Source organism: Osmerus mordax, chromosome 4, assembly GCF_038355195.1.
Source record: "Osmerus mordax isolate fOsmMor3 chromosome 4, fOsmMor3.pri, whole genome shotgun sequence".
Taxonomy (NCBI): domain Eukaryota; kingdom Metazoa; phylum Chordata; class Actinopteri; order Osmeriformes; family Osmeridae; genus Osmerus; species Osmerus mordax.
Window position 1 is genome coordinate 9569147 of NC_090053.1, and position 18086 is coordinate 9587232.

At 44.7% G+C, this 18086-nt stretch overlaps 1 protein-coding gene across 9 annotated transcripts; it reads right to left on the reverse strand.

The window, feature by feature from the left end:
• Window positions 1-366: 366 nt before the first annotated feature.
• Window positions 367-14563, reverse strand: wt1a (WT1 transcription factor a). Of its 9 annotated transcripts, XM_067234257.1 has the most exons (10): window positions 14155-14563; window positions 11539-11661; window positions 10154-10253; window positions 6923-7003; window positions 4903-4905; window positions 3793-3892; window positions 1613-1757; window positions 1355-1444; window positions 927-1019; window positions 367-629 (listed from the first exon to the last, which is right to left on the reverse strand). In XM_067234257.1, exons 1-10 carry the CDS (start codon window positions 14561-14563, stop codon window positions 508-510), a joined length of 1266 nt encoding a protein of 421 aa, XP_067090358.1. In that variant the 3' UTR covers window positions 367-507. The 9 variants fall into 9 exon arrangements, with proteins under 9 accessions (XP_067090358.1, XP_067090357.1, XP_067090355.1 ...); XM_067234256.1 differs by lacking the exon at window positions 4903-4905 and having other exon boundaries at window positions 936-1019; window positions 10154-10256; XM_067234254.1 differs by lacking the exon at window positions 4903-4905 and having other exon boundaries at window positions 10154-10256.
• Window positions 14564-18086: the final 3523 nt, after the last annotated feature.

Consider the following 18086-nt stretch of genomic DNA (forward strand, 5'->3'; position numbering starts at 1 on the left):
GGAACAAAGTGTTCTTCTAACTGTTCTAAGCGTTCTGTATAACTTTAGCAACATAAGTAGGCGTACTGCTCCTCCCACAAACACGGTCACTCAGACTTCAGACACGTCATTCGCATCCCTCCCCCTCCAAAAAGAATTCCAGTGAACGATATTTTAATCCATAAACGACAGGAAAATAAATAAAGTCAAAAAATTGAACGAGTGACGACAACAGTTTCAAAGTAAATACACCATATCTACATCAAAGCAAGAACACACATTTTCTTCCATTTGAAATATCATGACATATGAGGCCTCTACCCGGCTGAGGAGGCGGGGGGGGGGGGGGGGGGGGGGGGAGAGAGAGAGTCTGAGGAAAGCCGTCACATACACGTCTCAAATACCAAATGGTCTAACTTTGTGTGAGTGGCCTAAATTTTATCCTGGGCGATTCAAATGTGTTGCCCGTATGGGAACTGAAACGGCTTCCAAAGGAACGTGCAGGTCATGATGTGGTGTCTGCAGAAGTCAGATGGCCAACTGCAGCTTGGTCAGGTTTCTCTGGTGCATGTTGTGGTGTCGTACCAGCTCATCTGACCTGGCAAATTTCTTCTGGCAGTTAGGCCACCTGCAGTTGAAGGGCTTCTCACCTGAGAGTTGGAGAGAGAATGCGGGGGAAGAGAGAAGAGGGGGAGGGAGAATGAAGGAGTTATTTGAATGTCAAATTCAGATTGGACGAGGGAGTAAGACATGTGACACATATCTACAGTAACTTTCAAATGGCTTGGCTAATTCTAGCCCCAGAAACATTTGCTTACTTTTTAACGACTGGTGCAGATAATTAAGAAGAAATCGAAATGTATAACACCTTTGTGTCTCTTATAAAAAGGCTTCATTGTGAAGTAATAAACTGATGAGAAGATGTGGAAATATAAAAGTTTACGCACTTGTTTTACCTGTATGAGTCCGAGTGTGGGTCTTAAGGTGGTCAGAACGAGAGAACTTTCTCTGACACGTCTCACACTCGAAGGGTTTAACTCCTAAACACACACATACACACACACACACAGACACGCACACACCCGTTCAGAGGGAGAGAGAGAGAGACAGACAGAGTAGAGCAGAGGCTGAGAGAGAGGGAAGCCATTCCAAAACATGCTGGGCCTCAAGCTAGCATTTACTTTGGAGCATACTGAATCCTAAATAGTGAGAACTTGGAGGGGCGCACCTCAAAAGGGCTAGTATGCACTGGGGTGTACATTACACAGAGAAAGACAAGTCAGAGAGGCCACCTGCAGGGGCCGGGGATGAGTGGAGCAAAGAAAGTAGGAAGGAGGGAAGGAAAGACAGAGAGAGAGAGGAATGGAGGGCAAACCTGTGTGCCTGCGCTGGTGTCTCTTGAGCTGGTCTGATCTGGAGAAGCGACGTCCACAGTCTGTGAAGTCACATGGGTAGGGTTTCTCTCCTGGGGTATGGGGGCACGGGGGGGGGGGGGGGGGGGGGGTGCACAGAGGGGTTACATGTCACAGGTCTCTCGAGTGTGTCATCTAAGGTACAATCTGAATCAACCTTTTCTGTCCCCCCCTGAACTCACTTACCTGTGTGCTTCCTTCCTGTCCCCCCCTGAACTCACCTGTGTGTTTCCTGCCGTGCATCTGCAGATGGGACAGTTTGAAGTAGCGCTTGTTACACCCGGGGTACGCACACATGAATGGGCGTTTCTCGTTGGTCTCAGAGCGGACAATGGCAGGGGTGATGCCTGGGACCCTCCTTACGTCCTGGAAGAATACACACACGCACACAAACACACACACATTATAACACACACACATAAACACACACACATAAATACATGCACACACATACATACACACAAACACACATGCACACATACACACACACACGTACACACAAACACGCACACAAACAATTCCAAACAGAATGTAGAAAGACAGACATTAGTCTACTAATAACATAACCATTTATATGGCCTAGTGATTTGCATTAACAACGCAGAGTGCTTAGAGAGCATGAGGGCCTCATTATATTATAATTAGCAGTAAAAACCAGCCCTCACTTTTACTCTGCTGCTGAGTTATTCTCTAAATGTGAGCTGTTAGTCACGGGCCTCGCTCTCACCCCATATCTGCCCTCTCTAGTGCTCCCGCTCTCCCTTCCACCCGGGCCCCTTCCCCTCCCTCTCGTCCGCCCACCCCGCCCCCTCTCTCTCTCTCTCTCTCTCTCCTTCGCCTCTCCCTCACCCCATATCCTCTATCTCACCTCGAATACCCCTACCTTCCTCACCCAGCCACTCGCCCCCTAGCCCCTCTCCCACTAACAACCCCTCTGTAACACCTCCATTCACACACACACACACACACCACACACACATGCACACACACAGAATACTCCCCATCTGTTCCTCATTAGGAGATGCTTGGTGTAATGGTCTCTCTGGGCTCTGGGGCAGTAATGAGTAGTGTTAGCAGCTATTGATAAGCAAATGACCTGAGTACTTTATGACCCTAGCAGGCTTCCTTATCTACCAAGCCCACAAGGCTCCACTGACACGCTCCTCTCTGCTCGCTTCACACTGTGCTGTTGGGTTGCTAACAAATACATTGGGAAAACATGTTCTTTTTTTCCTTTTTCTTTTTTTTTTCACCTACAAATAAACCATCACTGTCCTGATTCCTTTCAATACAATTTGACCTAGAACTAGATTTGATATGGGAGCTTTGATATAATAATTTCTTAGTTGATATATTGATATTATAATCCTTTAAATGAATCTTAGATAAAGGTTCAGTCAAGCATCTATCTGCATGGAGTAACTGAACCTTGGCTTTGTCATACTTCATCCATTCCCCTTTGGAACTCTGAAAAAGGGAAAAGGGAGAGGAGTGAAGGATGAGGGCTGAAATGAAACGCGTCCCTTTCTCCGACGAGCCCAGGTCTGGAGACTGTCTGCTCTCAGGCCTTTAAGGCCGCTGACGGACATTAATTAAGATCGAGTGATTTATCAGCGTTGAGCCGGCGCATAGAAACCGTAGCTTTATTGCTAATGGAGATGTGGAAAGTGATTCCTCTCGGTCTTTTCACCCTTGCATGCCTTTTACATGCTTCAGCTGTTTCGGAACGAGGCCTGCTTCCTCCTGCATAACCCTCTCCTTGCGCAAGGCTCTACAAAAAAAAGATGTGAATGTGCTCTCTCGTTCTCAGAAGTTATCTCTCTCTGACTCAGCTTGCAATTGTACAAAGTGGAGCAGTCAATGTGAGGGGAAAGGATGACCTTCTGACTGTCGGATAGGGAGATACTAGTGAGGTGTGTGGTGTTGGATGGGGAGATGGTGAGATGTATGATGCATGGGGAGATGGTGAGGAGTGTGGTGTTGGATGGGGAGATGGTGAGGTATGTGGTGTTGGATGGGGAGATGGTGAGGTGTGTGGTGTTGGATGGGGATATGTTGAGGTGTGTGGTGTTGGATGGGGAGATGGTGAGGTGTGTGGTGTTGGATGGGGAGATGTTGAGGTGTGTGGTGTTGGATGGGGAGATGGTGAGGTGTGTGGTGTTGGATGGGGAGATGGTGAGGTGTGTGGTGTTGGATGGGGATATGTTGAGGTGTGTGGTGTTGGATGGGGAGATGGTGAGGTGTGTGGTGTTGGATGGGGAGATGGTGAGGTGTGTGGTGTTGGATGGGGAGATGGTGAGGTGTGTGGTGTTGGATGGGGAGATGGTGAGGTGTGTGGTGTTGGATGGGGAGATGGTGAGGTGTGTGGTGTTGGATGGGGAGATGGTGTGAGGTAGCCCACCTGTAGTCCCCTGAAGACCCCGTGTGTGTGGATGCGGTACTGGGTGCTGCAGCTGTACACCATGGGGCTGTTGGGGTCGCTCTCATAGCCGGCCGCATGGCTGTAACACAGGAACACACAGAACAACACGCTCAATCACAATATATTAGCAAATGCATGCTCGTTACATTTCTTTGCAATGCCCGCCTACATGTTTCTGTGGATTATCAAGACCATCTTCTGTGAGTGAGTGAGTGAGTGAGAGAGAGAGAGAGAGAGAGAGAGAGAGAGAGAGAGAGAGAGAGAGAGAGAGAGAGAGAGAGAGAGATAGAGAGAAAGAGAGAGAGAGAGAGAGAGATTAAGTGAAAGATGGAGAAAATGGGAGAGAGAAAATAAGTAAACGAATGAGGAAATATGCTTAACAATGTGTTAGCAGCTGGTAATGTTCAAGCAGTTACACTCCCTTATGTATCAAGCTGTTACAAGCATCTTAGTCCCACATTAAGCTGTTACATTCATGTTTCACACTGACTCTATCAAAGGCAGGTTAACCAGAGGAACACTGGCATTGTATTTGACCAGGAGCAGGTACGATCCCACCCCTTCTGTTAAGCACATAAAGAGATCAGCATGGAGAGATCAGCAGCATGGATAGATCGGCAGCATGAGCCCCATATATCCATCTGAACCCCAGGGGACCAACACCCTGACCCAGCAGCACCAGGAGACCATGTCTGGCTTACTTCCTGACACGGAGGGATTTATCCCCATGACCAGTCACCATGCGGGTCTCTCAAACTACCTGGTGATCAACCAGGGTCTCTCTCTGGAACCCTCCCTCCCTCCCTACCTTCATCCCTCCCTCCTTCCCTCCCTGCCCCCCTCCATCCCTCCCTGGCTGCCTGCCTGCCTTCCTCCCTCCCTCCACCCATCCTTCCTTCTGTGGTTTTGTTTATACCGTGGTCATAAATGTGACTATTATACATCAACACCAATATATTATACAAATCCCGGGATTTCATTTTTCTCCAAAACACAAGGTCTACTATTTGTATCATGGCATTTAGACGGCAACACACCAAAAACGACCAATAGTTTTGGCAGCCAGTCCAGTAGTCCAGTCTACCAGACCCTCTTTTTCTCTCACAGAGGTAAAACACAGCAGACAGATGGAGGAAGGCCTGCTTCCACTACCGCTCCACTCATCAGCTCCAGACTGATGTGCAGCAGTTTTGCATGGGTAAACAAATAAAGGTCTGTTTCTAATCCCTGCGTCTGACAGGAGGATGGACGCCTATGCAGTCAGAACAGACCTGAAGGGAGGTGAGGACACATGGTGCCTCCTCACTCTGTGCGTGTTTGTCTCTCGGTGTTCAAGCAGAGGCAGAAGGGGTGGAGACAGTGTAAGCTAGGCAGCCGCCTGCAGTAAATCATGCAGCAGTTCATTACAGCCACTTTCTCACCTCACCTGAGTGTGTGCGTAAGTCGGAGTCAGGTGGCTGAGCGGTTAGGGAAGCGGGCTAGTAATCTGAAGGTTGCCAGTTCGATTCCTGGCCCTGCAAAATGACGTTGTGTCCTTGGGTAAGGCACTTCACCCTACTTGCCTCAGGGGGGAATGTCCCTGTACTTACTGTAAGTCGCTCTGGATAAGAGTGTCTGCTAAATGACTAAATGTAAATGTAAGTGTGTGTATGTACTTTATGTGTGTAATGCATGTGTGTGCTATGTGTGTGTGTTTCTGGGGGTTAGTTTGGGCCTGGCTGGTAAGGATCGTGGTTTGGTTGTATCTGAAAGATGCGGGTCACACTGCCCCAGCTAATGTCCCTAGAGATAAGACTCCTGGCCTGCTTTTCCCCAGCTCCTCATCCAGCAGCAGATTAATCACCCAGTCACCCCCCCCCCCCCTCTCTCGATCCTGGGCCAGTCACCCCAGCCTTACCCCCCCAGACCTCCCTTGGACCTGAGGAGACCTGGGGTTGCTGCAGGGGTCAGACCAGGCCTCTAGATAACTAGATACGAGTTGGAGTATTCAGTTTAGATTTACTTTGGGAGGTGGACTTCAACTGCACAAAGTAAATATAGTTGAAGAGCAACAAAGTGATAAAAATAAATAAAAAAAACAAGTGAATTCAGAAAAAAAATGGAAAGGAGCCTAATTCTGCTGGCTGCTGAGCTTGGCTCTGATCTGCAGGCCTCCCTGAAATACACTTCCACCAGCTTTCCGTTCCCAGAGCAGAACAGGACAGAGTAGAGTGAAGTAGGACAGAGTGGAATGGAGCAAAGCAGAGAAGAGCCGAGTAGACTACAGCAGAGTAGAGTTTAGTAAAGCAGACTAAAGTAGAATTGAGAAGAGCAGAGTAGAATATAGTAGAGTGAAGTAGAGTAAAGCAGACTCGAGTCGAATAGAGTCGAATAGAGTCGAATCGAGTAGAGCAGAGCAGGACACACCTCCTCTTCCTCTGCTCCGGAGCCTCCCAGCCCAGCCTGGTCAAGGCCAGGTCAGACTGTACAGCAGAGGCAGAGCAGGATGTGTTTCCCTCCGGAGCGGACACACCACGAGGAGGCTGAGTGAACAGACTACACCCAGTCTGAGACTCAAATAAATCATACACAAATGAAATAATAAACTGATGAAATGAAATGCATGTTTTCGTTCAAGAGCTGTGTAAAAAAGTGTCTGACACTGGCTGAAGACTCACTTGTCTGAACCTACGTGTCACTGGACTCTTTGGACACACACACACACACTCACACACTGTACGGCCACAGCTCAACCACAGTGTGTGTGTGGGAGCGCGTGCGTGTACGTGCATTGTTCTCGTGGAACCCAAGCGATTTCCTGCACGCACCCCCCCCCCCCCCAAGCCCTCTCTCTGTTCTCTTCATCGGTCACTAAATCAGCCTGCTCAACAATGCCAGTGAGTGACTGGTCAGATGTGTGATTTAATAAAGCAGAGCCCCCCCCCCCCCCCATTCTCCACCCAGACAGGCTTCTAGACTTGGATGTAGATGAATGGATGCTAACCAAGATCAAAGCTGTGTTTTCTCTGTGACAGCGAGAGCCAGCAAGCTAGCAGCTGCAGTAGAGTATAGTTATAGTATAGTATGTATACTAGACAGTATGGCTAGTTATCTGGGCCGGGGAACATACCTCTTAATGGTAGAAGCCAGCGTGTTTACAGGATTCCATGCCACGCATTCCAGCTGAGAGGCCATTTGGTATAAATTATCACTGCTGGATCGGAACAAATAAGAAGAGAGGATTTTCAGAGCCATGGATTAAAAACGTGTTGTTTTACACTGGTCTTTTTACCCTGGTGGTTTTACACTGGTGGATTTAACTGGTCATTGTACACTGGTAGATTTATACTTTAGATTTAGACTAGTTAGATTGGTCGAGGACTTGGTGGATATGTGAAAAACCTGTAGAAAAATAAATGGTACTAAAGAGCAGTTTAGAAAGAGAGGTTTAGAAATGCCTCAACCACACACACACACACACACACACACACACACACACAAATGCACACACACAGATACACACACACACTCTCAGAACCCTGGGCAACAGCTTGTGAATGTGCCACACATAGAGAACACACATAAACACACACACACACTAACGGTACATCCAGTTAATCAAATACCCAGCACCTCTCACACCCCACATGGCCATTCATTATTAAAGGCCAGGCCCAAGCACCATTAGTTAACCTGCCAGGTGCTTTCCCTAACACATAGCTGCCATTCATCACCTCCATCTTGACACCCCAGCGCTCAGTCTTCCTTCCCCAGAAACTGCTCACTGTGCCTGGGTCGTTCTGGTGCCTGGTACCCCGCTGACAGCAGGCTGACTCTGGGTCCTACTGTACGGATGGCTGAACGTACTGTAAAAGTACCACGTTCTTCTGCTCATGCTGTGATCATACGTCTTTAAAGAGATGTTTATCTTCAAGGTATTTTCTAGTCAGCTCGTAATCATCCCTGGCATCAATAGCCTGTAAAAACCTCTCCAAACCTTAACTGGAGTGGGATTTGCCTACCCACATTCACATCCATCAACAGTTACTAGTTTAACAACCATCATAAATCATAAGATGATCTTAATAATTCATGTTCAGGTAATCTGCTAATCTAAAATGAATGTGTTTATTTTTGAGCCTCTAGAGTTCTCAGCCTAGCCTCTGGTCTACATCAGTCTAGCCTTTAATACTACATCATCGTAGCCTTTGGTACTACATCAGCCCAGCCTCTAATCCTACATCAGCCTAGTCTCTGGTACTACATAAGCCTAGCCTCTGGTACTACATCAGCCTAGCCTCTGGTACTACATCAGTCTAGCCTCTGGTACTACATCAGCCTAGCCTCTGGTACTACATCAGCCTAGCCTCTGGTACTACATCATCCTAGCCTCTGGTACTACATCAGTCTAGCCTCTGGTACTACATCAGCCTAGCCTCTGGTACTACATCAGCCTAGCCTCTGGTACTACATCATCCAAGCCTCTGGTACTACATCAGTCTAGCCTCTGGTACTACATCAGCCTAGCCTCTGGTACTACATCAGTCTAGCCTCTGGTACTACATCAGCCTAGCCTCTGGTACTACAGTACTCGGCTCAGACAGAAAGTGTCTGCCTCCAGAAGGAAGCGTCTCTCCCACCTCTGCGTTTGATAAGCTCTCAGTGTTTTTATGGAGCGTAGCTCTGAGTCGCTGTGCTAACAGCATAGCTGAATCTGTAGCTGAGTCCTGTCTAAATACAGAGCTGCTGGTACCAGGCCGGCTGATTAGAGGGGCCATGTCAGGACTGGAGCGCTTTGATTTGAGGATTCCCAGCCCTTTCCCCAGCCCAGATATCAGACTGCGTGTGTGTGTATCCATGTGTATGTGTGCATGTGTGTGTGTGTGATATGAGATATAAGACTGTTTATGAGAGAGCAGGTCCAGTGGGCTAACTACCACACTCACTCTTATCAAGAACTATTCGCTTATTTAGAATCTTTATGTTCCCCTGGAGTTGCAAACAAAATGTTGAAGGTATCTGTGGAATGCGTGCTCATTTTGTGCCGTCTCCAGATGAGTAAAGGATTCTGAGATGTTACAGTGGGGTAGTAGCATTACTTTCACTCCCCTCCTCAGTTGAGCCTCTCTCTCTCTCTCTCGATCTCGCTTTCTCTCACTCACTCTCTCTCTCCCTCCTTTCTCTCTCCCTCTTTTTCGCTCTTTCTCTCCATCCTTCTCTCTCTCCCTTTTTCTTCCTCTCTCCCTCCCTCTCTTTTCCCCCTTTTTCTCCCTCCCTCCCTCCCTCTCCCTCTCTCTTTCTCTCTCTCCCTCCCTCTCTGTCTCTCTCGCTCTCTCGCTCTCCCGCTTCATAGCTACTTATCAATGGGAGCGGCTAAGCAGTGTGTAGGGTCAGAGTAGCAGAAAGGGATTACGAAGTGTATGTTGATGATGACAGGGCACCTCTGCTGGTCACTGAAGCCCATCCAACAACACTAGTTACTGAGCATCCCACGGTGATTCAAACTTGATCAACTCTCGTTTGCATTTTACCAGTTAAAAAAGCTTGTTTTGGAAACACAAATATGCACTGATCTTGTTTTTTTCCACTGGAAATAATTGTGTTTGGATAATAGAAGGGGAAAGAATAGTTTGCGGTTCCAGTCGAGCGTAGCATTTATGGAACATAAAGTTGATCTATGTCTTTATTTTCAATCATTTCCTGGAAATCAGTATCCTAGGCCAACTTCCTGCCACTGTTCCTTTACTTCCTTCTTCCGGGAGCTGTATGGAGAAGCTCAGTGGCTCTGTGATTCTCTAGGCCTCTGTTCTGGAAGCTTGTCTGGGCCTCTGTTCTGGAAGCTTCTGGCCTCCTTTCTGGAAGCTTCCGAGGATTATTGTCTTACACAGTGTGTGCTGGGGGCAGTGTAGCCAGACAGACAGGAAGCTGGACAGGCAAACAAACAGACAGACAGACAGACAAGCAGACAGGCAACCAGGCAGGCAGGCAGCCAGGGAGAAAGACAGACAGACAGACAGACAGATAGGAAGAGCTGGGTGAACCTGTCCTATACTGTACTCTGCCTGCATATTTCCTGTCCACCTTTACCCAACTCAAATCATACCAAAACTCCCTCAAAAATATACAGTAGAGTATATATTGTTGTATTCTTTGTTCAGTATATATATTTTCTTGTACGTATTTTGTCTACACCAGGGTTTGTTTTGGTGTTATGAAAATAACACTTTGTGTATTTTGATAGTACAGTCAGATTAAGGTAGTAGAGGTAGGAAGATAGTAGGGTCAGAGTAGGGTGGTAGAGGTAGCTGATGGTAGGATCATGGTTATGGTTATGGTTAGGTTAGGGTAGCAGTCGTCCTACCTGTTATAAGGGTTCCTCAGTAGAAGAGCCTGGCTGCCTGTACAGGTGTCTGATGGGGTGTGACATCCATACACCGGAGGAGGGACACTGTACTGTTGCTCTGCTGCAGACACACATACACACACACACACACACACACACACACATACACACACACACACACACACAGGTGTTTACAGCACAGTACACTGAAATTTTATTACTAAACCTTTTATACCGTTAAGCAAAATAGAAAAAAACACAGTCACTTTTAACTTAACTTTTAATTCAATGCCTGTAATGTCTGACTCTGTTACACAAAGCCCTCCCTTTCCAGAGAGCAGTAAAGCTTAATACTGATAGTTCTGGGTCACTAACAGACAGTTCTCCTCAGAGGAAAACAAGAATATAACTCTACAACTCTACGTGGAGGATCCTGGGATATGTAGCCATACAGACCCAGAACAACAACATATGCCTCTTTGAAGCCACGGAAACACATATCTATCTCCATATTCTTCTCTCTCTTTCTCGCTCTCTCTATTTCCTTCTCTATTACTCTCTCCCTCTGTCTATCTCAATGTCTCTCTCCATCCTCTCTCCTTCCATCTCTTTTACTCAGTCCTATTCTTTCTCTCTCTGTCACTGTCCTCCCCTCTCTCTCTCTCTCTCTCTCTCTCTCTCTCTCTCTCTCTCTCTCTCTCTCTCTCTCTCTCTCTGTCTGTCTGTCTGTCTGTCTGTCTGTCTGTCTGTCTGTCTGTCTGTCTCTGTCTCTGTCTCTGTCTCTGTCTCTCTCTGTCTCTCTCTCTCTCTCTCTCTCTCTCTCTCTCTCTCTCTCTCTCTCTCTCTCTCTCTCTGTCTCTCTCTCTCTCATGTTGGATGGGTCCCAGGACAGTGCTGAACATTCCAAAGCACCTCATATCTCCGTTTTCTCAAGTTATCGTTTCCATATAAAAAGAGTCACCTAAATATTACGACAGTTCAATAATGAGCCCCACGCTCAACAGAGCGGTCTGCAGGGGTCAGGGACTGGATGGAATGCCTAGGATAGTGTGGAGGTTATCAGTCACTGGGAGGCCCACTGACCCAACCTCCGTACGACAGGAGGCTCCCAGGGTGAGCCCACTGTGCAGAAGGCACATGTATGTGTGTCCGCTTGACATGTGTGTGTGTTTGTTTGTTTTTCATATGTACTGTATGTGCACCCACGCACCCATCCAGAGCGCCGAACTCTGCCACTTACCTTCATTCTAAACACCCACACCTAACAAACATTTGACCATCGGAATTGTGGTCCTAGGGCTTACAAATATGAGACAGGGCTACCCTACTATGGACATGTTTCATACACACACACGTGCACACACACATGCCGAGTGTCAGAATGTAAGTGGTTGGTTTTTTACCCATGCTGCTCTGCTGTGTGATGGCGTCCTCGTGCTTGAAGGCGGGGCTGGAGAACTGGGGGGTGTGGTGTGTGGGGGTGTGGCCGTAGTTGCTGCTGCCATCGAAAGCCATGGTGCTGTAACCTGGAGGACGCACAAACAGAAGCTCAACTGATCCACCATAACATGTCTGGAGACTAGTAAAGTGCAAAGTTCAATGTTCATGGTTGTAAGCCAAGAATTACAGTGAGATGCTTTTCATTTTGTTAAGTCTATCTATCTTTACCTATAACCCATTGTCCACAAATGTACTTTTTACATGTGCACACACACACACACACCCTGTGGAGAAGTGAAAGTGAGTGTCAAGAATCAAACAAACAAAGGATGGTCAAGCTTAGTCTGACTTCATGACCACTTCACCAAGAGTCATGCCTGAATGTGACCCAGGGAGGGGCTCGAGGTCATTAATAACACACTCACTCACACACACTCATACATGCTCAAGTACACACCCACACACACACACAGAAAGTCCATTAATTACAGCCGCCACTTTCACCAGTGCTCTGTCTGGGTAACGGGGGGTCAGGGGAGGGGGGGGGTCGGAGGAGGTGAGCAGGGCCTCATTAAAAGTCTCTATTTGTCTTCTGAAGGGGAACTCCCAGTGCAGTGGAGAGAGAAGGGGTCAATTTTGATGCAACACTAAATGTTTTGGTGCTTGAGGCGTATTGCTAAGTTAATTAAAAGTCAAATAATTTAAAAAAAATTAAGAATCATTAAAAATGAGCTCCTCTTGATGTTGGTTTAGTTAGACACTGGTCTATTTCCACAGTAGTTTACAGTTCTGCGTAGTTGTACATAATGTGATAAAGACACTTGTGGATGAGACATAATATGTGGCTCTAGGGAAATGTTAGAAAATGTTGCTTGCATTTTAAACAAATAGTCTACTCAAAATGACCGAAGATTTAACAAACAAAGTATTTCAAATACAGAAAATATGAAATAACAGACACTCCTAAATCAATTTATTTTACAAAAAATAAAAGCCAATTGAAATGAATTATTTCATAAAATATCTTTGTAAATTCTGGAAAGCATATGCAGAAAGAGCTCTAAACTGAATTGATCTGAAATGAATTGAAACCTGAATTGACAAGATAAAGATAACTTAATTTTTATTTCACGTCAGTGCGCTGACTTTTAACAATTCAGTAATCAGTGTTTATCCTATGCTACCTCAGAATTTTTACTTCAGTTAACTGTTTTGACAACTCACTTGACATACATCAGACACATAATACTTGTACAAAAAAAGCCTCACTTTACATTTGGTTATAAATAAATAACAATGCATAATTTCCAGGTAACCTAGTGTTTGTATGTGTGTGTGAGTGTGTGAGTGTGTGGACCTAAAGTCAAGGTTTGTTTTGTAAACACTTAACCAGTTACAGTAGCAAATTATGTAATTTAAATAATGATGTTATTTTTTTATATTTTGTATGAGCCTCCAACTGAACTATTGAGTTTGAGAATGAACAGTTGCATTACAATGCAAGATGCAGAGATATGAGGTGATAACTGCAGACGGTTGTATTTCATGATGTGATACAACAATTTAGATAGCAATATATTAGAAGATGTTATTAAGTAGTTAATTTTTTATAGAAAACAAACACAGAAATCAGTATTGAGAGTTGAATGAGGCAGTTAAATACATTTAACGGCATTTAGAAAATGTTTCATTTGTGATACTCTTAAAACTAAATTTGTTTTATTGTTTATGATTCCGTCTTGGAAAAATGTATATTCAGTTGTGTTTCTTTCAGTGGATATTTAAATTATGTTATTGATACTAGTATTCAGACTGTAATATGCTCAGTACAATACTGAAACAAAACTGAAAATAAAGATGCAAGTTACTTAAATAAAATCGGACAGGATCCACTTAATTAGGAATAAATGTATTTAATTTTATAACTTTTTATGAACATATATACATTATGTATTATGTATATACAGAATATGTATTATTTAAAAACAAATCTTTATACATATATGTATAAAGAAAAAAATGGGTAATTATTTGGTTTCTTTTACAAACAGAAAGCTGCTAACTGAAAAAATCATAACATAATGGAATAGTGAAAGCTATTAGAAAACATTGAGAGAAATAATAAATACTTTTAAGACAAACCCTACAATATGGAAAGTAAGAAACTACCAACTTGTTTTGATCTAATGACAGATAATTATTAAATTAATCATAAGTGACCAATTATACTGATAATAACAAGCATAAAACAAAACAACAAACAGCTATTTGTTAGAAATAAAATATTTTCACAACAATAACATTGTACCTTTTTGTGTGGTAAAAAATATTTAACATATTTTTAAATACAGATTTCATCATTTCAAAAGAAGAACACTAACTAATCTGTGTATTTTATGTGTTTTAAACACTAGTTATAAATATTTGTACCCACAGTGGCACCGATGACCTCTATAAAGGAACAGAGAACACCCCCGTATAAATACACAGACAGAATCAGAGGAACATATTTCCTCCAGGAAACCTAAACTCCCTCTGACTGTGACAGAAAATAAAGAGCACCACAGCGGGGATCTTACCCTGGTTTCTGGAGGGCGTCTGTGTGTCCATGCAGTTGGTCAGGTAGGGTGCGTTGCTGAACATCCTGGGCTGGTGGGTGGGGGTGGGCTGGCTGGGGGCCGACGGGGCTCCAAACGCCCCATAGCGACAGGCCCCGGTGCCCGTGAACTGCCCCGAGAAATGCACGGTGAAGGCGCTTAGGCCGCAGTGGGGGTCCTCGTGGGGGTCCGGAGCCCCCCAGCTGGGTTCCTGCTTGATGAAAGAGTGGGGGGCCAGGGAGCTGTAGGTGGGGGCGCTGTGGAAGTCCAGCACAGGTGCCCACTGCGGGGCAGAGGTGACAGGCAGGGCGGTGCAGCTGGAGTTAGGCCCGGCAGAGAGCGAGGGCACTGGAGGCAGTAGAGTGTTGAGGTCACGCACGTCTGAACCCATCTCTCTGTTTGGGAGCAACGTGGCAACGGGACACACCTGGAAACCACCCTGGGGTCTGGCTGCAAAAAACACACAACCTGATTGTGCTTTTCGGCCGGGTAGAGAACGCTACAAAGTTTTTGTCAGTGTTTACTAACCCGCTGACTCCTGCTGTTCTCTGAGAAGTCAAGTCCAACAAATCCTCATGGTGGAGGAGCTTCCTTGGTAAACCTGTCAAATCTTCGCTCGAGACAAAGTCAAATAAAAGTGTTTTAAAACAGTTTTCTTGTGGTGAGCGTCGGTAGTCCATGCAGTGGGGTCTGGTCCGACGGGCAGCAGGGCTCTCTACTCTGTGAATGGAGAGGAGAGAGTGGACGCGGAGGAGTGGAGGAGAGTAGGAGTGAAGGAGGAGGAGAGGAGTAGTCTTCTACTGCCTTGTTTTCCTTGGAGCCCCTCACGCTGCAGCTCCAACCCCAGACAGGGAGAGGGGGGCAGGAGGAGGGGCAAGGGACCAATGAATAGTGAGATGAAAGAGGGAGCGAGAGAGAGAGAGAGAGAGAGAGAGAGAGAGAGAGAGAGAGAGAGAGAGAGAGAGAGAGAGAGTGTGAGTGAGGGAGTGAGTGAGCTGGGTTTCATTCATTTACAGTACTGCCTTCTCTCACTTACTCTCACTCACATACACTCCACACATCCTCACACAATGCATCTTCTAAATCTGTAGGTGTGTGTGTTGTGTTTACATTCAGGCTTAAAAAATTATTATAGAAATGCTTTCTATGAGAAATATATCTGTTCAATTGATCTTTACGTTCTTTATTTTTTTAATCTGTATTAAAAAGAAAGAATTTGTGATACTTTAACTGAAATCTGCATATTTTGGGAAAAGGCTTAATTTACATGTATTTACAAATATGGTTTCATAATTGAAAAAAGCCGTTTTATAATATTTTTTGCCATAGGCCATTTGTTTACATTTTGTAGCAACACAACATACCGTATTGGCCACAAAACTATCAATATAGCTTAATAGAGAATAAGATGACCGAATAGCACATTTGTCGCCCAATACAGCCCGTGTAGAATCTACATTTTTCGGCTGATGACTAAATGTCATTCGTTTAATCACTATTCATTCCCTATGTATGCGAAACAGTCTCATAAAATGGGGAGACGGTCGAAACGAAATTGTGTAACAATAATATAATGACAGTCAGTCAATGGAGAATGCCAAACAATAAACAAATAGTCCTACTTTAAAATAGTTGCGTATTAATAGCCTAACAACATTAACAATAATACGAACAATTGTAAATTAGGTGTTTGTTATTTGTTAGCTGCTGAGCTATTTTATCTCAATTTAACCGGCGTGCCCTGCTTTTTAATGGTGCAAGACAATGAGAACCGGTACATTTCCGTCAAAACAGACGGGTGGGTGACCTTGGCCTTTTATTAAGGTAAAGTGTGTGATCCTACTAAAAATAAATGTTTCAACACCATTCTTTGGTACAGGCTTGACAAAAAATGTACCCTACTTACATTACTAAATTAATAAACGAAATATGTTTTGACCTTTACTTATTCTAAATCTGACTTTAACTTCTCAATGAATAGCATGAGCATTGCTTGACGCAAGGACACAAGAGTGCCGTTGTATTTTTCAGCTCAATTTGTATTTACATTGGGGTATTTTAGACTAACCCGGCCATGAAGTCTTATCCTATTAGGCCTATGGTTTTCCCCTGGCAGCTTCTGACTGTGAAACCCTTCTCCTTGTGATTAATGTTCTTAAAAGATGGGAATTCCGTTTCGATTAGAGAAGTCCAATTCTTATCTATTATTCCGAGGGGGCAGCTCGAGCCAACAGGTGCTGACTTCTGGGTGAACTCAGAGTAAAAGGCGGTGAAAAGCCGGTTGAATTTAGATTGCGACTCTGAGAGCGGCTAATAGGCAAATTGTCTGCAAGCGGTTGAAGAGACGCAGATAACGTTCTCTACTTGCAATAATTTTCACGGAAGTTGTTGGGAAATTAACGCGTGCCATTGTTTTGGTAAACAAAAAAGGTGAAAGTTGCATAGCGGACATGGACCTTGATGTAGAAATAGGCCCATCTCCAACACGGAATAGCCTGACTTGTAGTTTACAGTACCAGCATGATTTACTGACGGAGATAGCATGACGCCTTTTCCATGGCGTAAGGAGTGAAATTATTTCATCTGGAAAAAATTGAACATTAAAACACACAGAAATATAAGCTACATAGTTTCCATTAAAATAGCTTAATGTGTAGACCAAACGATACAAGGACCATCTGAAGAAAAAAGTTTGATATAGGCCTACAGCTTTTCAGTTCGGAAAGAAATATATTTGAATCCGAATATTTAACTTTAAAGAGCTCAAAGAGATTATTTGAATCCCTCAGCTATATCAATAATACTTATAAGCGCAAAGCACAATTTACCAGACCAAAGTGTTGTGAAAAGCAATCAAATGTATTATAGTAGATCCGTTTGAGCCAAGTCAACCTTATTATTGTGACAGTAAACAGGTCTTTCTATGTGGTGACAGAGTTTTCGGTCAGCGCTCCCTCACCTTCTGCTGGGGGAGAACAGGTGTTCTACAGGGGGACCATCCTCCCCTGGGCGTCACCCACAAACAAGCAGGCTGCCCCACTGCGTGACACATACACACACACGGTGTGTTCCACACTCAGCATGGAACGACAGGCTTCCAAACTGTAAAAGCAGGCTAAGAGCCAGGGTTCTGTCAGGACCATACGTGTGTGAACGCACACGTTTGTACGTGTGTGTGTGCATGCATGCATGTGTTTGTACATGTGTGTGCATGCATGCATGCGTTTGCACACGTGAACGAGTGCATGCATGTGTTTGAACACGCGCGCAAGTGTATTCCTCAGTGAGTTTACTCCATAATAAATGGTCGGGGTGACCCTGTTAGCCCTACTGTTAGCCCCAGGCTAAGAAAGCTTTCACACTGGCACAATCCTTGCACACTCCTTAGTGGGCTAACCCCAACTTTAGCCTGGGCCTTGCTGGCCCTGCTCAGGAGCAGGGTTAGCCCCAAGTTTTATCCCCTGAAAACATGGGGCTAAAAGGTGCCAGTGTGACTAAGTTATCCAAGGGTTAGCTCTAAGGATAGCCCTGGAATATGCAGTGTGAAAAGCCTAATATGTAACCTAATAAGAACTTTTACTGGTAAGAAAATACATATTTATCAGTGAGGATTATTGGTGGTAAAATTGGTTAAGAGTTAAAGACTTAAGAAGAGTGTAAAGTTTAAATTTATTTGTGCTTGCTAACATTGTTTTAATTTGTCTTTACTGGAAGTCTGAGGGTGTATGGTGGTTACTTATCTTTTTACATCCAATTAATTCATAGAAATACTCAAATATAAAATACATTTACCGAAGACATACAGTAATGTGTGGTTTCCACATAGTGTCCATAACCAAAGTTGAATAAAAAACGACTATAACTGAACTGGCGGAAACAGCCATCCGTGTGGCAGAAGGAATGGATGAAAACAA